General features: G+C 34.3%; 1 protein-coding gene across 2 annotated transcripts; it reads right to left on the bottom strand.

Moving 5' to 3' along the window:
* Window positions 1–5876: 5876 nt before the first annotated feature.
* Window positions 5877–19410, bottom strand: LOC122291239 (bifunctional nitrilase/nitrile hydratase NIT4A-like). Of its 2 annotated transcripts, none has more exons than XM_043098890.1 (5): window positions 18960–19410; window positions 18348–18530; window positions 8598–8891; window positions 7555–7836; window positions 5877–6344 (listed from the first exon to the last, which is right to left on the bottom strand). In XM_043098890.1, exons 1-5 carry the CDS (start codon window positions 19126–19128, stop codon window positions 6193–6195), a joined length of 1080 nt encoding a protein of 359 aa, XP_042954824.1. In that variant the 5' UTR covers window positions 19129–19410; the 3' UTR covers window positions 5877–6192. The 2 variants fall into 2 exon arrangements, with proteins under 2 accessions (XP_042954824.1, XP_042954825.1); XM_043098891.1 differs by having other exon boundaries at window positions 18987–19407.
* Between the last annotated feature and the right edge of the window lie 570 nt (window positions 19411–19980).

Here is a 19980-nt window from a genome sequence, read left to right as displayed (position 1 = left end):
AAAATATTACTAACACAAAGGGGTTGTTTGGGAATAGAGATGGTTTCATCTCATTTCCTTCTCAAACATTACTTAAACACAAATACTTTTTAATTCAAAATTTCAACTTTCTCATCTAATTAATACAATTTTTCTAAACTTCTAAAAAATACATAAAAAACAATTCAACTTTTTCAAATGTCAAAATAAAAATAATATTAAAAAATTATATTTGAACAATATTTTAACCTTATAATATTTTTATTAAACTTTTTATCTCTTCTTTCCCAAAATTTTATAAAACATCTTAACTCAAACAATTTCACTATTATTCACAAATCATTTTACTACTATATATAGATTTCTCATCACATCTCATTCTCCAAGCATCCCTAAAGAATTCTCCCATTATACAAATGTCAAACTATTCATTATTCATCCTTTACTAGGGGTGCTACTTGCATGGATGGGAGGAAGTTTTCTGTCTCAGACTCCAATGTGAGGCACCAGCCTAGTCCTCCTGGTGGATTAGCTCCCTGGTCTGTCTGCCTTTCTCCTTAACCAATTGGACTCCCATCGAGCCCATAACTTGTTTCTAGGTCATTCCATTTTTTCTTTGCCTAAATCAACAAAAAAATAATTGAAAAATATTTAAATACATACTACAAAAAAAAGAACTTAAAAGTTAAAACATAAAATTCAATGATATCTAACAAAGTTAGTAAGTTCTAACTAATAGCTTCTAAATTGTAACTAATAATTCTAAGTTATTACATGTACTATAGACTATTATACATTAATATAAAAATATTACAAATTTTCAAATAAATTTCATGAATAACAATTTTTCAAAAATAATTCAAAGTTTCTAAAATTGAATTACATCTTAAAAAAAAAAAAAATGAGATCATAAGCTTGTAGTTGTAGGCTTATAGCAAGATGAGATCATTGAGATTTGGGGTGGGCAAGTGAGAATATAAAATAAGAAAAAACAATTATAACTACAAACATTATATACACATGTAAAAAACTACAAATAATTAAGAGACAAAGCGAACAAACTAATGACAATATGAGATCATAAGCTTGTAGTTGTAGACCATTCTATCAAGATGATATCATTAAGATTAGGAGTGGGTAAGTGAGATTACAAAATCTTAAAAAAATAGGAAAAAAATTAGAATTACAATTATTATACACATGTAAAAATGTACAAATAATTAAGAGATAAAGTTAACAAACCAATGATAATGGTGGATCAAAGTCATACTAGGGCAAATGTAGATTGATAAGTAGCCCCATTTCTCAAAGTAGTCCCTACAACAATTGAATTTGAAATTAAATTTTGTAAAATAAATATAACACAATATATTATAAGTAAAAGGAAAATAATGAATTAAGAGCAATTACCGAATCCAAACTAACCACCACCCTCCTCCTCCTCAACCTCCTCAAAGTCTACCACATCCGAAATATGAATTGACTTTCATTTAGTCAAATTCTGAATGCAAATCAAAGCATACACATTACTATGAGATAATGAAACTCCGAAATGAATCAAATATGCTCCCCTGGTACTAAAGGCGAACTCTGAGGCTACGGTAGAAATAGAGATGGCCAAAATACAGCAGACTATCTTTCCAAAGATGGGATACTTGATGGCATTGACCTTCTATCAAGTTAATATATTAAACTATCGTGTAAATGGGTGCATATCCATTGCCAAGTATCTACCCAAGTTCAATTGGTCATACGAAGTCTTCCAAAACTTGAAAACGTGCTTATACCTCTCAGCCTACCTACGCTTTTTCGCTATCCTGATTTGCTATCCTGATTTCGAGAGGAGGCAATATAGTAGGTGTAGGTCCCAAAATATTAACACCCCTGAATGCATCATACTTCTTATAATTGAGCCTCATACTCATTGTCATAATTCGCAAACTAGGATCAACACTCTTGTATATTTCATTTAATTATTCTTTCACCTAACAAACTTGTTGATAATATTCATTGGATTTAATGTATAAAGACTCGAAAATGAGGCATGTCACCTCATAGAAAAGCCTAAAAACTTCTATAAAAACCCACACATTACCCCCAATTATCATCAGTGGGCTGCCTTGATCTCTCGTCATCCTCAAAGTGGTTAACATATTGTATTTCCTCACTACCAATGAGGTTAAAGGCCTTTCTATACTATTGTGTCGTCATCAACATTAAGAAGGTTGAATTCCATATTGTAAAATGGGGCATGTCACCTAATAGAAAAGCCTAAAAACTTATATAAAAACCCACACATTACCCCCAATTATCATCAGTGGGCTGCCCTGATCTCTTGTCATCCTTAAAGTGATTAACATATTGTATTTCCTCACTACCCATGAGGTTAAAGGCCTTTCTATACTATTGTGCCGTCACCAACATTAAAAAGGTTGAATTCCATATTGTAGGAACATCAAAGTACAACCTTTCTTGCATTCAATACTCATAGCTTGAACAAACACCTTGAATTTTCAAGCCTGACTAGTGAACATCTCATAAGCCTCACTGCACTTCTAACTCATGCAACCGACTCATAAACATCTTTCAAACTGATAGTCATAATAAGATTGAGAACATGTGCAACACATCGAATATGTAAACACTCACCACCCATGATTGACTTGTTCTTTATAAGCTTATTCTTAATATGTTCAAGTGCAATATCATTAGACGAGGTATTGTCAATCGTTACTGTCAATACCCGCTCAAAACCTAATCCTTTATTACAACCTCGAAGTCCTTCCCAATGGTCTCACTTTTGTGATTGACAATTAAATAAAAAGATTCTACAATTAAATAAAACTTGAGAATATTTTTATTTAATTGACAATCACAATCTACAAAATGGGCAGTCAAAGACTTATAGTTCAAGTTTTGGACCGATGTCCATGTATCAGTGGTAAGACAAACTCTTTAACCCCTCAATTGGTTAGTTAATAAATCTTTCTGTACATTGTATAGTCTAATAATATCATTCACCACTGTGTAGCGAGAAAGAATATTAAATCTAGGTTCTAAGAACTTAGAATATGCTTGGAACCTTTCACCCTCTACAAACCGAAAGGATAGCTTGTCATTATGACTATACAAGCTAAGTGACTCCTACACGCTTTTGAATCATACTTGGTATACCCCTTCAACATCCTCCCAGTATTTCCATCTGCCATTTTTTTAAGCTCAATCTCTAAAGTAAATTGACTCTTTTCTTGTAAATAACGTCTGATTGGACTCTTCTTATATTGTTCTTCTAAGTGGACTTTTAATTGGGATGTACCATATATTTTATAATGACATCTATACACCTTACCACAATGGTTACACTTAGCTTGTGGATCATTGTGTGAAATAATTCCATACAATGGAATGGGGTTTCTTCATTGGTGGGCCCATGGGTGTAGGGGTAGGGATTGGTGTAGGGTTAGTGGTAGTGGTAGGGGTTTGGGTAGGGGAGCTAGCACTCGTCCTAGTATTTGGACTTGACCCACTATCATGGAGTCACAAACTCACAAATACCTGACATGATGCAAAAATCACATAACAATTAAAATTGTACAATCATATAAATCAAAATTGATTGGGGTTGATTGGGGTTTTAGTTTTGAAATAGTATGAGGTTTTAAAAGTGAAACCCCAAAATTACTTGAGATTTCAAAATCGAAACCTGAAATCATATTAGGTTAGGGGTTTAGTATAAGCCTGTAACATAATTTAGGATTTCAATAAGAAAATCTAACATAAATTAGGTTTCGGATTGAAACCCTAATCAATCCCAAATTCCAATCAATGATTCAAATCAATACACACAATCCAATCCTCCACAGCACAAAACACAATCATATCCTCCAAATCCATTGAACAATCCCATACTCCATAATTTAATCCATTGAAAAAATATAAAATAAATTGAGACTGAATTTTTTGAATACTAATAGAGATGGAGAAAGAAGGAGGTTCGGTGCTTGGAGATGACGTGAGTTGTGGATGGGGATAGCGATGACAATTATGAGAGAGGGTAAGACTTGAGAGGAGAGTACAACAGAGAGAGAGAGAGAGAGAGAGAGAGAGAGAGAGAGAGAGAGAGAGAGAGAGAGAGAGAGAGAGAGAGAGAGAGAGAGAGAGAGAGAGAGGACACAAGAGGCAAAAGAGAGGGGGGGGGGGACATTAGGCTTAATGAAACAACTCTACTTTGGAGATACCTAAATAAACGTCGTTTAATTATAAGTTTATTTACATATATATATATATATATATATTTATATAAGCGAACGGATGGGCGATTATATGGGCGGGCCCTGCTGCCTACATCTAATTGATGGAGCTGCCACCCATCCAGGCAGCCAAATGGTGGAGGGCAAGCAGAAAGGGTGCGGGGCCTGTCGCCATCCCCTGTCCTTTAGAACATGGAAAATTCAAAACATAAAAAATGCATGTATCATGCATTAGTTTATGACTATAATATATGCATTGGAGAGACCAAGAAGAAATACCACATTAATTAATTAGACCAAAGGAACATATAAAGCACATGACACATCATGACACTAAGTAAATGTATACAAAATTACATAGATGTGACTTAATCTCACCCTAAATAGCAGCTTTAGTCTTGTGTTTTATGTCAAACAAAAGAATTAACAAGACTAAGTACCATTCAAAAACCAAGAACCTCGATGCATTAGTAACTCATGACTCTTTTAAATCCTCTTAAGTTCTTGCAATGAGTGTTTAGAATTCAAATCCACAACAAACTACTCCATCACCATAGTTACAACCACAAGAACGACATGTATCAATCATTTTGCGGGCTTGTATTATTGAATGTGTGGACGTGTGACAAAATATATGGCCAAATGGCTGCATCACACCCTTATCTATCCTCTTATTTTTTCAAGTGATTACGCGTGATAGAAACAAAGACACAGATTGCAATGTTGCGATGCTTTTATTAGTAACTCAAACAATACCGGTGTAATCAGCACAATAGACTTCACTAGTGTCTATTATATATTTTTCTCATCTGTTTTGTGTACAAATCAATGGAGAAAAGTATGAGGATAAAAATAGCAAAGAGTCAAATAAATGGTGGGCTTTCGAGCTTACTTGGAGCAGACGTAGTTGACATACCGAGTTTTCAAGTGTGAAATTTGTGTTGTAAGCCGTTATTTGGGAAATGGGAATACACCTTTGACTAGATTCAACTTATCTAGGGTTATTTCCATCATTCATCTCCAAGTTTGATACCATCTACCTTGACGTTATCGTATTAACACTTTACTCCACTCAGGTTGCAAATAATTATGAGTTAAAACACTTTACTCCACTCAGGCTGCGAATAATTATGAGTTAACGCTTTAAATGTTCGTATGATCGAAACTTTAATCACTCGGAGTTGCGAATAATTACGGTTTGATGCATGCGGTTTTTTTTTTCTTGAGGAACCATGAACACCAAACCTTCCACACATTATCACTGCACAATGTTTTCTCTAAGTACCTCCATAATATCGAACCATAAATGAGTTCTGGAAATAGATTGACATCTTTATCTGCTTGATTATGGCATGGACAGTCTCTGTCAGACACAAAGGATTAACTCCACCAAAGCAAACATGAATTCAGATCTGGACCAGAATCTGTTCATGAAAATTTACCAAAGTTGGTGAAATTGTGTACGCAGGGTGCTGCTGAGTTCTGAAAAGTTGTCATTTATATGTGAATTGCATGAAGAGACGTTGGAATAGAATCAAACAGGAATGAGTTCAAATTTAGACAGAGATATCCAAGCATGCATAAGCTGCAAAATTGCATTCTTCCATCCAAAGTAAATTATAATAATAATAAAAAAGAACCCAAGCAAAAGAAAAAGAAAAAACCATACTAGATACGTTCAGGGTGGTTTAAGTTTTGAAAAGTGGTACATGTTGCAAACGTTGCAGGAAGTAAAACCATATGTTATTTGTTTGCAATTATTTAGTAACAATGTACCAACAGAATAACTCATGCCATCTGCAAGGAAGACATGTCATCTGCCCTGAAAGATAAAACATTGAACATACAAATCTGCAAACGGTAATAAAGAGGGTGCCTTATCAGTGCCCTTCCTATTATTGATGACAACAAGGCCCATATTTTACAGAAGTAACCATTAATGATGGCTGGGGATCCATCATAACTACTTCTGAGTGCCTTTAGTTTTCTCTGATGCTGATGTGAAAGTAACCGGTTTTGTTGGAGTGTCCCTCACAATCAAGCTTAGCACTTCTGGCCTTGAATAGTGTCCAACCACATCAAAATCAAATTTTGCCCGTGCTATTTCTCCAAGATCTGCATTTTTTTTTTTTTCTTTCATCAAAATCAGAGCTAAGTTTCTAACCTTAACCTTTTGCACAACTGTATGAGCAAAAAAAAAAAAAAAACAGAACTGCACTTTTCTGGGTGTGGTATGCTCTGTCCAGACCAAATTAATATAACATTACAACTATACAAGGACAAACAAAAAAGGGAGACATTTCTGTCTTTACATTAGGGAGGTTAGGACCATTTAGAAAGAAGGAGAAAGAGGAGGAGAGGGAGGGGGTGGGGGGTGGGGGGTGATTGTGTTGCGAAGTTGGAGGAAGGCACAAAGACAGAAATTAATTGTAAATAGCTGATTACCAAAAGAGATTGTTAAATCGGATTGGAAAAGTTTAAACCATAAGAATTTCCATTCAGATTAAGATGAATGATATCGTGCTCCACCAAGGTTAATAATGTCAACATTGGTCACTGCACCGTCCAACTCTAAGGTTGATATTTCAGAGGTTTACTGTTTTCTAACTGAAAAACCAAAAAGAATTGGAATGGCTGCAAAAAGAGCACGCAACTTGCTCAAACACTTATGAACCATCATCTTTTAAAAAGCAGGTTGTTCGGAAAATAATTGTTTCAATCATTCCAGAGCACTATATTTTCACCCAAAATAATATTTAAACTACAAAACTTGCACACATGCATGCATTTATGGGCACACGAACTTGAATAGGATTCACCTCCAATGTTTTTCGAGAATATGCTTCTTATAATGGGAAAAATAACTCACGTAAATGCCGTGCATACAAGAAACAGAGATATTATTTTGGAGAAGGGCTTGTAATTCGAATACCACGGTCCCAATTAATTTTACCCTCTGCCAAAGAGGAGAGTACTGACAAAAGGGGAAAAAAGAAAGAAAAAACGAAGTATGGCATCCAGTCCAGATGGCTTCTTTAGGTCTTATGTTGCAACCTGACACTTACAGAGAATCTGTCCTAGATGGTTTGTTTCCGTCTCTTTCACTTGGCATCCCTTCTATCACTCCTAAACTAAGAAGATTGATACACAGAGAGAGAGAGAGAGAGAGAGAGAGATTCTTCTGCAACAGTATTTTTTACTCTTGAAAAATACGGCAATTTTTATATTAGGAACGCAAAATGTTATTTATTGAGTGATGGTATGAACTCTCATCAACAACACAAGAAGAAAAGTTTGAGCAAAAGCATATACCACAGTGACATACCTAGATCTGCTGAGATGAGTGCCTCCCCATCATAATTGGGTCCTGCCAGAACAGCCCCTGATGGCGATATAATGACACTGCCTCCAGCACAGACAACAGAGTCTGGTATGAGGTCCTCCTCTGTTCCTGAAAATACATACTCCGGAGAAGGGGGGTAATCTTTCCTTCTACAGAATTGGTTGGCAGATAAAACAAAACATCCACCCTCGACGGCAACATGGGTCATTGACGATTGCCATATGGGCCTGGCATCAGCCGTAGGTGCACAGTATATTTCAATGCCTAGAAAATAAAGTGTTATGTATTAAACCTAAACACAAAAGATGTATAAAACTAAATATCACAAAACAAGACAAGGATGATATAATTTCCCCCGAGGAAAAACATCATACGGTACGAAGACCTACTCTCAGATTCAACATTTTCCACTAAAATTGCTTCAGATGGAATCCAGTCATTAAGAACAAATTACAAGAAGCTGGAGCACATGATTTAACAACATATATCTGATAATACACTTAAACAGGATAGACGTAGCTTGAGAGGTATCAATATTTGACCAAACAAAAAAAAAAAGCCAAGATTGGAGAGGGCAAACGAAGTTGGAGAGGGCAAACGAAGGTTGCACTATTGCCCGCGCGGCCCTGGGCAGAACAATGTTGGTCTCCAAAGTTGAACAACCCAAGCATGAAGCAAATTTGAGCCCCAGCAATGTCATGTCCTAAAAATATTTATGTCCGAAGTACTTGAACACCTGGGATCTAGTTAAATTCAACAAATGCACAAACCCAACTACATGCATATGTGAACACACATCCATGCGTCCGAACACCGCATAGCCAGTAATTGCACCAACAAGGTGACTATTACTTGAAATTCTGCGGTTGCTCCTGGCCTCATATAAATTAATCTCTCTAAAATTGCTTCATTGTAAATAAACAATCAAACCAGATATCGGTTACCAACCTATAAGATAAAAAAAGATGAAAAGAAGCTTGGAAAAATGTGACAAAATATTCATATTATTGTTCTTTGCTACAAACCTTTAGCATACATGGCTGTCCGTAGAAGTGGCATTCTGTTTTCCCAACAAATGGCAGCTCCTATTTTTCCGATTGGTGTACTAAAAACTGGAATTGTCGATCCATCTCCAAATCCCCAGATGATACGCTCCAATGCTGTTGGCATAACCTTCCTGTGCTTTCCCAGGTAACCACCTCGAGAATCAAAAAATAGAACAGTACAGTAGAGTGTATATCCATCTCTCTCAATCACACCCATTACCAAATGCACCTTATACTTTCCAGCCATTGCTGCCAAACGGTCAACTTCAGGACCTGCATTGTATCAAACAAATCAATGAAAATTGGGAATAACTATACAGACATGACAAATGAAACATAGGCCTGCAAAAAGTGTCAAAAATGATATCAGCAAAAAACTCATGGTTATTATATTTATTTTCATTTAATAGACATGCTACTACTTAATAATGTCCATTTGAACTACTCACTATTCGCACATTCCATACAAGACCAGAATTCTGATACTGACAAAAATCAAATCGTTGGTCACCATACATAAACTTGAGCTAATCTTATTCAACACTTCGCATGGCCCAAACTTCCTTCGCTTGAGCTTGCGAAAAGTTCCTAAAGGAAACCTTTCACATCTCAAATGCACAGATACCATAGCACCTTAAAACTCTTGAAAACATCGATGCTGGTTTGTTGTTGTGGCATAGGCTATGGTTCAAATGATGTCTTCTCTATGGTTCTAATTACAGAATTGTCAGTAAACTTAGCTTGAGGGATAACAAAAGCCCATGTCTTCACATGATTTCCAAAATGGAACCTCGAAAATTTACCCAAGATATGACTGACTTATTCCTCAATTTACCCATCCTCCAGGAACCATCTTTTTTAGGTGTAAGCAAGGCAGGGATAGCACAAGGGCTTTTGCTCTTGCACACCAAACCTATGACAATCAACTCCCCAACCTATCTTAGTATTTCACCTTGCTGCATAGGTGGCATTCTTTAAGATGGCAGATTTCACAAAGCGACTCTTGAGACTAAATCAAGAGCATGCTGAATGCTTCCAAGGGATGGCAATCCATGTGGTACTTCATGATTCATCATTAACTAACTCCCATGAGAGTATTGACATTTAGGTCCCTTTTTATAAGTAAAAGAAAAAAAGCTGAAAAACCAATATTCGTTAAAACTTAGATTGAAAGTTCAAAAAAAAAAAAACAGACCCCACATAAGCTTCCCCATCCATTCCTTATAATAGGGAAGAGCTACAGTGCTTCCCCAAATTTATGGAAGTGCAGTAGCTTATGTTAATATTTTTTTTACGAATATTTAATTCTTCCTCACTCTTTTTCTTCAATAAATCCCTCTTTTTTTCCCCTCCTCTGAGACCCTAATCTTCCCCCAAAAACTTCTCACACTGTTCCATTAGAAACCGCCATATATGAAGCTCTCTCTCTCTCTCTCTCTCTCACACACACACACACACACATTCACCATTGAAGCTCGAACGAATCGGGCTCTTCTTGAAGGGTTTGAATCTTTATCATCATTGGTAAGATATTTCCCTCTCCGGACTAATTCACTTATTCCATGTTGTATTTTGCAGCAACTTTCATCTCAGTGGGTGCTAATATTGTTCACTCTCTAAAAGGTAATTTTTATAAGAGTATTGCTACATACAAACAAAATCGCGTACTAATCTGCGTACCAATACTGATTCCTTCATACTTAAATTTTAAATTAACACTGTTTTCAATAAAATCTACTTTTTGTCCAATCACAATAGATTGGTGCACATATTAGTGCATAATTGTGCTTGCAACTAAATTATTTCTTTTTATAAAAAGAGTTATATCCAAAAGTATGTATTGCTGGTTTTGCAAGAGAAATTGGGTATTGTGATTTTACTTTTGCAATTTAAATCAGCCTTCCAAGAGCTTTTGGTGACCAGAAAAATTACGTTCTGAGTAATTAATAAGTGGTTAAGCTAGGTTATACTAAAATGTTGGTGTGATTGGTATTTCAATTTGTGGTTGTGATGAGGAGCACTACATGGGCTGGTTGGAAGTGGTTTGTAGAATTTTTAAACGTTTATCCTGTCGTTTGACATGTAGACAATGACTTCATTATGATTTTGTATATCAAACTTCAAGAAGATTATTAGGAATTGGCTTTTAGAATTAATCACTGTTGAAGTAACTGTTTATATGGCTGAGTTTAGACCTTATTACATTGAGAACAACAAAGGAATGGAGGCTTGGGTATGTGCTGTCCAGCAATGCTTTTTGTAATCTAGAAATTTGGGATTTTATAGTTAGTGAGAACAATTTTTTTAAGCACTACACAGTTTATGAATTTTCGAAACTCATGTGAGCATGCTATTTATTCTTCAACTCATGATATAATTTCAGACGAAACGCCGATTCGAAACTGTGAAATTATTTTTAGGGGCACTTTGGGCTTGAGTTTTGGTAAACGATTTTCACTGTAAGTTAATATGAATATTTAAAATTTTTCAGTACTAAGTTTATTACGCAATTTTTTCGGAGTGAATAATAATCTCGATAAGAGTACTAAGTGTAGTGTTTTCAAAATTACATTGTGGAATGTCCAAATTAGGTTAGAGAAGTTTTATTTGGACACTTGACAAGATCTTAGCCACACATAGTGAATAGTATTAGACACTTAGTACAATGAGGAACCATTAGATGGATTTGTGAATGAAATCAAGGTGTGAGATCATGCCACCTAAGCAAAATTTCTTTTTCATCTGATCAAACAAATTGTGCCAGACCAAAAAGGGATTCAATCCTAGCGAGATCTTAAATGGTTGGAATTCAATTGAAACTCCAAAAGGTTGGTTGAAAACCAAAATCCTAAATGGTTTCCCTAAACCCTAAAGTTGGCCTACAAACTCCTTTTTATCCGATTTCTAGGATTTTTTTAATCACTTGATTAAATCACTTCCACATACTATTAATTCATCAAATTCTTGTTATAACATCATTATCCAACTTTTTAAACCTTGAAAATTTGATTGGGCCAAGAAAAATTAGATTTGGACTTGATAGCATCTCAAACCCTAACTAAACCCCCTTTAAATTCCAAATTGAAGTTCACTTGGTTAAGGCCCACCAAGGTTCATGAATTTGGCCACTTTGGAAAAGTTTCTTGAAAAAGTTTCCTCCTCCATATGGCAAACCATCCACTGCCATTGGCTGCACCCAATAGTGCCTTGATGTGATGGAGAAATCCACTTCATCAACCTACATACCTCATAGCTTCTGTAGGTAGTCATTTGTCCCTCACTATTCTCCACTTTATGTCACATAGCCACCTCTAATCAAGGGTCATTCAAACTCATATCTCCCTCCTCCAAAATTCTAGAGTCGTGTAAGACATATTTCCTTCCCTTTCATCACTTCTTCACCCCTTTCTTAGAGAGAAACCCAAAAGAGCTCTCTCGGGCAGATTTCTAGGTCTTTTTGCGTGGAGATTTTAGACCGTTTATAAATATTTTCACACGATGACTCATTCATAAAAGTTGTTCGTATTTTAATATAGTTTTCATAGATATATTATTCGTATCATTCCATGGTCATTTTGTCGGTAAAAAGTATTTTTAACCATGGAAATGTCATTTTGGATGTGAAACTGGAGAGTATGATATGTTTTAAAATTTTTGACCAAACTAATGGACATATCTTGGTCCGAAAATTTAATAGAGTGTATTTAGCATGTGTTTATGAGTGTTCATTGAGGTTTTGTTGCATGACTTAAACTTTTGATGATAGATTTTCTTAGATATAGAAACTTGAAAACTGGAAGTAGAAAAACAGTTTTTATTTGGACAAAATTTGAATATTTCGTAGTTTGATCTTACTCTAAATGCTTTGATATTTTTATATGATAATCCTAAATCTCTTATTTTAATGTTAGGATGTTATTTTAAAGATATTTAGCATTAGTTTCAAATATATGATTTTTCTATGCAAGAGGATTTCGGTTAGGCCTAAGATTTGATATTTTTGGGTTAGATCCATGTTTTATTGATTTTTAGTCATGTGATTTTAAGTTTGATGGTTGTATATTATTTAGAACACATTTTTAAACCATGTGATGTTTTAGTTTGAAGATCTCATCTTTTTAGGCCATGGATCAAGAGGTTGATCAAAGCGAGTTAAGAAAAAATTTTCCATTTTTGGGTAAGTGTAAAACCAAAAACTCAAAGTGTTATTTTGTGATTTTGATGACTTTAGTTTAATGATTTAAAGCATGGTTGATGTTTTGATTTAGGGTCAAAACTTGTGATTCAAGGGTTTGGATCTTTTTACAAAAAGTTTGGTGTTAATTATTAGTTTTTTATAAATGAATATTTTAAGTATGGTTTTAAACTTAGGATAGGAAGATTTTTGCTGTAAAATTTTGGTTTAAGCATGAGTTTTGAAATTGAAGGAAATTGCAACAAAAATCAAGATAAATGACCTATAAATGTTTCGGCCATAGTATGTTCTCCATAATTGTGATTTGTTTTAAATTTTTCTGAGTTAATATTTGAATTTAGGACAAAATTTACGTGCGAAATGTAAATTTTAAAAATTTTTGGAGTTATGATGTGAAATCCTTAAATTAGGGGTAAAATGATTATTTTTCCACATGTAGAGTGTAATGGTAATTTTACAAAGTTAGCTTGTTTTCATGCTTCTAATTTTTAGTGATTAAATTTTTAATTTTTTTAAAATTACTATTTTCAGTTCCTCGTGTTTCGCGCCATATTCTCGTAGAACGCGACGATCGAGATAAGTTAGTTCTTAACTTACTATCAGTTTATTATATATGTGTGATGGGTAAGGGAACTACAGTTTATATATGTATGTTACTATATATGTCATGTCATGCCACGTCATTAAATGTTTATCTATTATACATAATTTATTCTGTCACGAATATTTACCTTTTACACACTCTATTCTGTCACATATTACTATATATTATAACTATGTCATGTTAAGTATGTCATATCATGTAATATTTACTGTTACAAGTATGTCATGTTAAGTATGATATATGTTACATATTAGGTCATGTTACGAAATTTTTTCATCTCAAGTAAGTCATGTCTTTTGAGTTACGTTCAAGTCAGTTATGTTTAGGATACTCGTGATGTAATTATTATGATTGTCCGAGCATCTCCATTTGTAATTCACACGAGATACTTTTCGTGAAATCATTTTGATTGTCAAAATGCAGTTCAAGTTCAGTTATGCAGATACTTTTGGCGTAATCATTCTAATTGTTAGAGTATTTTATTTAAAATACTCATATAATATAATCATTCTAATTGTCAGAGTATTATTAGGTACTCTTGGTGTAATCATTCTGATTGCTAGGGTACGTGATTTAAAATACTTATGATGTAATCATTCTAATTGTAAAAGTATTAATAGGTACCCCTGGTGTAATCATTTTGATTGCTAAGGTACATGATTTAAAATAATCGTGATATAATCATTTTGATTGTCTGAGTATCTCTAATGGAATATGTTGAGTGGAATCATTCTTATTGTTTACTATTCCTGACGAAACAACCGACGGAATCACTTTGATTGCCAAAATTCAAGTCCAAATTCATGTCAAGAAGTTGAGAATAAGCAATCATGGTAACCATATGAGATAAGAATACACTATTGTGGTAACCCCATGAGATAATAATAAGCAATCATGGTGACCCCATAAGATAATAATAAGTTTCAGATCAAGTCCACGTTAAATTAAGTTTCAGATCAAGTTCATGTTATATTATGTTATGTTTACATACATGTTATGTTCATGTTCATGTTAAGTTTCAAGTTCATTTTCATATCATGTTATGTTCACGTTTATGTTATGTTCAAGCTCATGTTCATGTTACGTTATGTTCATGTTCACGTTAAGTTTCAAGTTTATGTTCATATTATGCTATCGTTACATTTATGTTATATTCAAGTTCACGTTCATGTTATATTATGTTCACGTACATGTTATGTTTAAGTTCACGTTAATTATATATTATGTTCACGTTCACATTATATTTCAAGTTCACGTTTATGTCATATTATACTCATGTTTATGTTAAGTTTAAGTTCATGTTTATGTTATGTATGTTCACGTTCATACTATGTTTTAAGTCCATGTTATATTTTAAGTTCACATTCATGTTATGTTGCTAGTCTATGTTATGTTTTAAGTTCAAGTTTATGCCATATCAAGTCAAGTTCAGTTCACTTTTCAGTTAAGGTTATATCAATTATATCATGCTATATGTCAAGTTATGTTATGCTTACTTACAACTTTAATTATGTATTCATACTTTTACTACTATGCATGTATCATTAACCTATGTGTGAGTTTCCTGTTAACCTACTGAGATTTGATTACAAATCTCACAATAATAATTTCAACTACTAGTTCCCCCGAATGGTAGGCAATGTGTCAGGATCAGAGCAAAGAGCAGACACTAGTAGACCGAAGAAAGTTGACTAGACATCACAGACACGACGTGGAGCTTACAACTTTCATAGTTAGTTTTTAGATAATATTCTGGTCTCGTTAGGTGAGTTACTAGACGAATTCCCTCAATAGTGTATTTTGATAATATAAATATAGAGTTTAGTCTCTCATGTTTTTGATATTACAGTCTTCTGAGACTCGTACTGAAATTATGGATATTTATTTTGTTAAGTATACTTGAATTACGATTTAACCATTTTAGATATTATAAGTTTGTTGCATAGTATTGCTCAAAAAAAATTATCCGTTGCGAATATTGCATAATGCTATATGCATATTACAAATATTACATTTTTTATGTAATGAACGAGGGCATGTAAGCTTGTGTTGCATATCCCGACGCTTCAGATGTCTGTTCGATCCCAACCAAAATCTAGAAGCGTCACATAGCTTGGAAATCTTCTTTTGAAATTTTGCAAATAGGAACTCTTAAATTATGAATGAGATTCTATCCGTTTGTAGTTTTGGGTTCAAAGCATTACACTTCAACACCTTTTCTTTCTTTCAGTTTGCCTTTTTGTAAAGATTAGAATAACAAACATAATTTTTGAACATTACAAAAAAGATAGCGTTGAACCAATTGAAATAAATAAATATTACAATAAAGACCGGCTACATAAAGTTCACTATATGTGAACATTTTATTCCAATGAACATTTTTTTCCTCTTTTCCTTTTTTGGGCAACATAAAAATTAAAATTAAGATTAAAATAAGACCATTTGATAAAAAAAAAATGACAATTAGATTAAAATAAAAAGGATAAAGAAAGAACATAAAATTTAACTGGTATATGGAAAATAACTGAAATTTAAATTTTGCTGAGGGCTTGTGCATCCTCGAGATTAGTCGGAATGCTATTTCCAGACACCCAGTACCAATCAAAATTAAAAAAAAAAAAATATTGAAATTTAAATGCAGACTATATTTGAAAAAACTTGAAAAGTGGCCTAATTCACTAAAATTTTCAGAAAATTTAGGAAATCCAATGCCAATACTCTAATAACAGTAGAATCTCTAGAGCATAATCATCAAACTTGAAATCATTTGGTTATACAGTTCATATGAGATGAGATGAGATGTTTTGTTAAAAATTAAATAAAATATTGTTATAATATAATTTTTTAATATTATTTATCAAAAAAATATATATAATTTTTTAATATTAGTTATGTTTTGGGATTTGAGAATGTTGAATTGTTTATTATATTTTGTGTGAGAATTTGTGAAAGTTGTAATGATTATATGAGATGAGATAGTTTGGGTTTGGGTATCCAAACCAGCCTTTTAGCTTCCTTCCCAACCTTGAAAACCAATGCACACATAAACACCCACATCTTGACTCTTAGCTTCAAACTTGGCAGCAATCAAGAAACTACTAATCATGTTATGTTTAGAGGAACTAGTGCCTTCTTGCCTGAGAGGATGCAATGTACAGTTTTTTTTTTACCCCTTTAGAATGAGGAATTGTTGGTTCTAGAGTGATGGATCATGTCATTGTCATATCACCATGGTCTAACCAAAAGAATGTGAGATACATCTAAAGGCACAAGGGTGGCCTATGTTAAAACTAGAATCATAGCCCTTCATCTTTATAGAACAAATAAATCTTAACCGGCCGACTTCATTGAAAGTCTCATGCTAGTCACATGATATTGAGAAAAAATAGAAGATTGAGTAGCTAATGACCTGGATAACATAAGGTAGGGGCATTCTTTGCTTTGGGCCTAGATGCTCCGGCATCAGATTGTGGGTGTGTATATGTGCTGATTTTGTATTGCATAAAATATTGTGGATGCAAGGACCAAGCAAACAGAAAACCATGCACATAATTTAATTTGTTCTCTGGTCGAGAAGACATTGGGATTTGGGTCTCGTAAAAACTTGTACTTTTATTTAGTAATATCATAGGCAGGATTTCATTTCAAATCTAATGCAATTTTGAAAATAAAATTTAGATCTGTATCTTACTCAGAACTACTATGAATCCTCCAACCCAGAAACTGCATTCATTATTCAATTCCAAGTGAAAAACACAAAATGAACCCCAGTTTGATCCAAAATATTTGCCTAGTATTCGAATGCATCCATCCACCAGAGGGGTTTGGTTAGTGGTAAAGGTCACTCTAGTGAGGCTTGATGGATGAGAAATGATACCTTTGAGTCTCCATGGGTGAAATCAATAAGGGTACGTACAATAGTTACGTCCAATACCTCTATCACCGGTTTCCTACTACTCTCATTTCTTAACATCAAATACAAATAGAGATCAAAACTTCCTTGAGAAAGAAAAGATACAATTAAAAAGTTGGACCAAAATATATGGGATGAGATTTTTGGTATGCTTGATATGAGTTTTGCTACATACAAGCACAGTCGCGTACTAATTTGTGTACCAACACTGATTTATTTATACTTAAAATTTAAATTAACACAGTTTTCAATAAAATTTACTTTTTAATCAATCACATCATATTGGTGTACAGATTAGTGCACAATTATGCTTGCAACTATACTTTTCCGCTTGATATTGCATGGGTGAAGCCTGGGAGGGTGGTGGATGATCTTTTGGCTTGTTGGAGTGGAATAAATGGCAATTGTAAAATAGTGACTGTTTGGAAGATGGTTCCATTATGTATTATGTGGTGCATATGGAATGAGATGAATGGATGTTGCTTTGATAATAGAAAATGTTTGTTGGGAGGTATTAGATATTTATCTCCCAAACGATGTTACTTTGGGCATCGGCTATTGTAATGGAGGGGCTTAGCTTTAATGATTTCTAGGCTGCTTTTTCTAGCTCTTAGATTGTTGTTTACTACCTATACTTTGGGTTATGCCTAATTATGTCGATCGATAAATTTTCTTACTTATCAAAAGAAAAAAAAATAAAAAAAAGAGTTGTACTCACCGAACCAATTCTATCCCTTGAAAGGATATTCACAAGAAAAAAGAAGAGGGGGGGGGGGGGGGGGGGGGGGGGTCGTGAGAGAAGGAGATTCTCTTCACTTCCTCAAATTATTCATTAGAACCAATAGTTGCTTAAGATGTTATGTGATTACCATGAGTCAAACGTCCACTAGATCAATTTCAGTCCAGAACAAAATTCAGATGAATCAAGCAGCCTACGAAATTCCATCTTCCGGGTGTTAACAAATAAGTAATCCATCCAATCAGGACACATGGACACACACACACACACAGTCTCACCTGGTACATCGATGGCCGATGCATGATACCTTTGGAACTCTTTGCCCTTGGCAGCTCGATTCTCAATGGTAACACCGAAATCGAAAGTGGATCCCCGCGGATAACCACCCACAAATGCTTCTGGAAACACAACCAGCTGGGATCCAAGCCCGGACGCTTCAGCCAGCAACCTCTCGGCCTTATCTGTAAGTTCGATCAGAAATTGAAGCCAGCACCACTAGCACTACAAACATCTTCATCTCAACTAGAAACATTACACTATCTCGCACGCAAGAGATAAATTATTCAATGTCTTTGAAACATACATGACAAACAATGAAGGACTAGCTAAATAAAATCACCCTCCATTTAATTCATTGCCCAGGATACAGAGAAAATGACTAAAGGAAATTGAAAAGTGGGTAACGATCATGTAAACCAAGCACAGTAATTTAAGACTACATTAAGTAACAGCTTTTTTCTTTTCTTTTTCTCAGAGTCGCAATTTATCTACGTAGAAATCCAACAAAATTCAGGTTTAGAACTCCAGTAACATTCTGTGTGCCATATCCAGTATTCCCATTTAACTTACAAGAGAAAGGCAGTTTGAGGAAGCCAAGAGTGAACACGTACAAGTGAAGGAGAGGATAGAAGAGGGACCTAGAGTGGCGGGAGTGTCGTAGAAGACAGTGGAGGCCTGGACCACAGTGGCTCGGACCGTGGGTGCAGATGGTTCGGCGCCCATGTCGACCTCCGGGAAAAGCGGCCCGTCATGGACAGGCGGGGCGGGCGTTAGCGCCATGTCTTTTTGGTTGACGTTGGACTTGCAAATTGGATGAACTGTGAAGTGCCAGATTTCTCACTCAACTCCCTATTATGGCTGCGTTTGCCTTTTTCTGCACATAAAGTACTTTAAACTTGAGCCATTTTTCCAAATTGGACGGTTGAAATTCTGGTAGGCGCGGGAAATGTCTAATCTTGTCGGGGGCTTGATTTTGTCAAACTCATTGATACGTGCAGACTAGGGTGTACAGAAATCGATGACATTGGCTGCCTCCAACAAGAACTGACTCGTCGATTCAAGAATCAGCCGGAGCCGTTGGAGAACCGGTCGCAGGGTACGGCAAATTAAAGAAATTGACCTTTAGCGGTTCGGTCCGATTTAAAGCTGGATCGGACTACTAAACCGGCAGGTCAAATAAATCTTATTTTTTAATATAATATACTCAAAACGCATCATCCTACTTAAATTTAAGTTAAAAGATGTCGTTTTATGATTGTAGAATGCAAAACATAACTTAAACAACCTCTCGTTTCATCAATTAATCTTCTTCTTAAAATTCGTTTGTGAGTTGATTTGTGAGATTAATAAAAATAAAAATATTTATATATTTCTTATAATTTCTAAGTGTACTAAACTACTAGTATCATATATTTTATTACATTATACTTTAATTTTTTTCATTTTATTTTCTTTTTATTTCATATGAATATATCATAAATATATCCTCCCGCGATTCAAAGCCAACAATATACTTCTAATATATATATATTTTTTATTTACTTTTATCCTTTAGGGGAAAAAAATAGAGAATGAATTTCTTATTATCTTATTTTTTAATATTATATTTCATTTCTATCATTAAATTAATTG

This window comes from Carya illinoinensis, chromosome 13 (assembly GCF_018687715.1).
Source record: "Carya illinoinensis cultivar Pawnee chromosome 13, C.illinoinensisPawnee_v1, whole genome shotgun sequence".
In the NCBI taxonomy this organism is placed as follows: domain Eukaryota; kingdom Viridiplantae; phylum Streptophyta; class Magnoliopsida; order Fagales; family Juglandaceae; genus Carya; species Carya illinoinensis.
The sequence above is the reverse complement of the archived record's forward strand: the minus strand, read 5'-3'. Positions and strand labels throughout refer to the sequence as shown.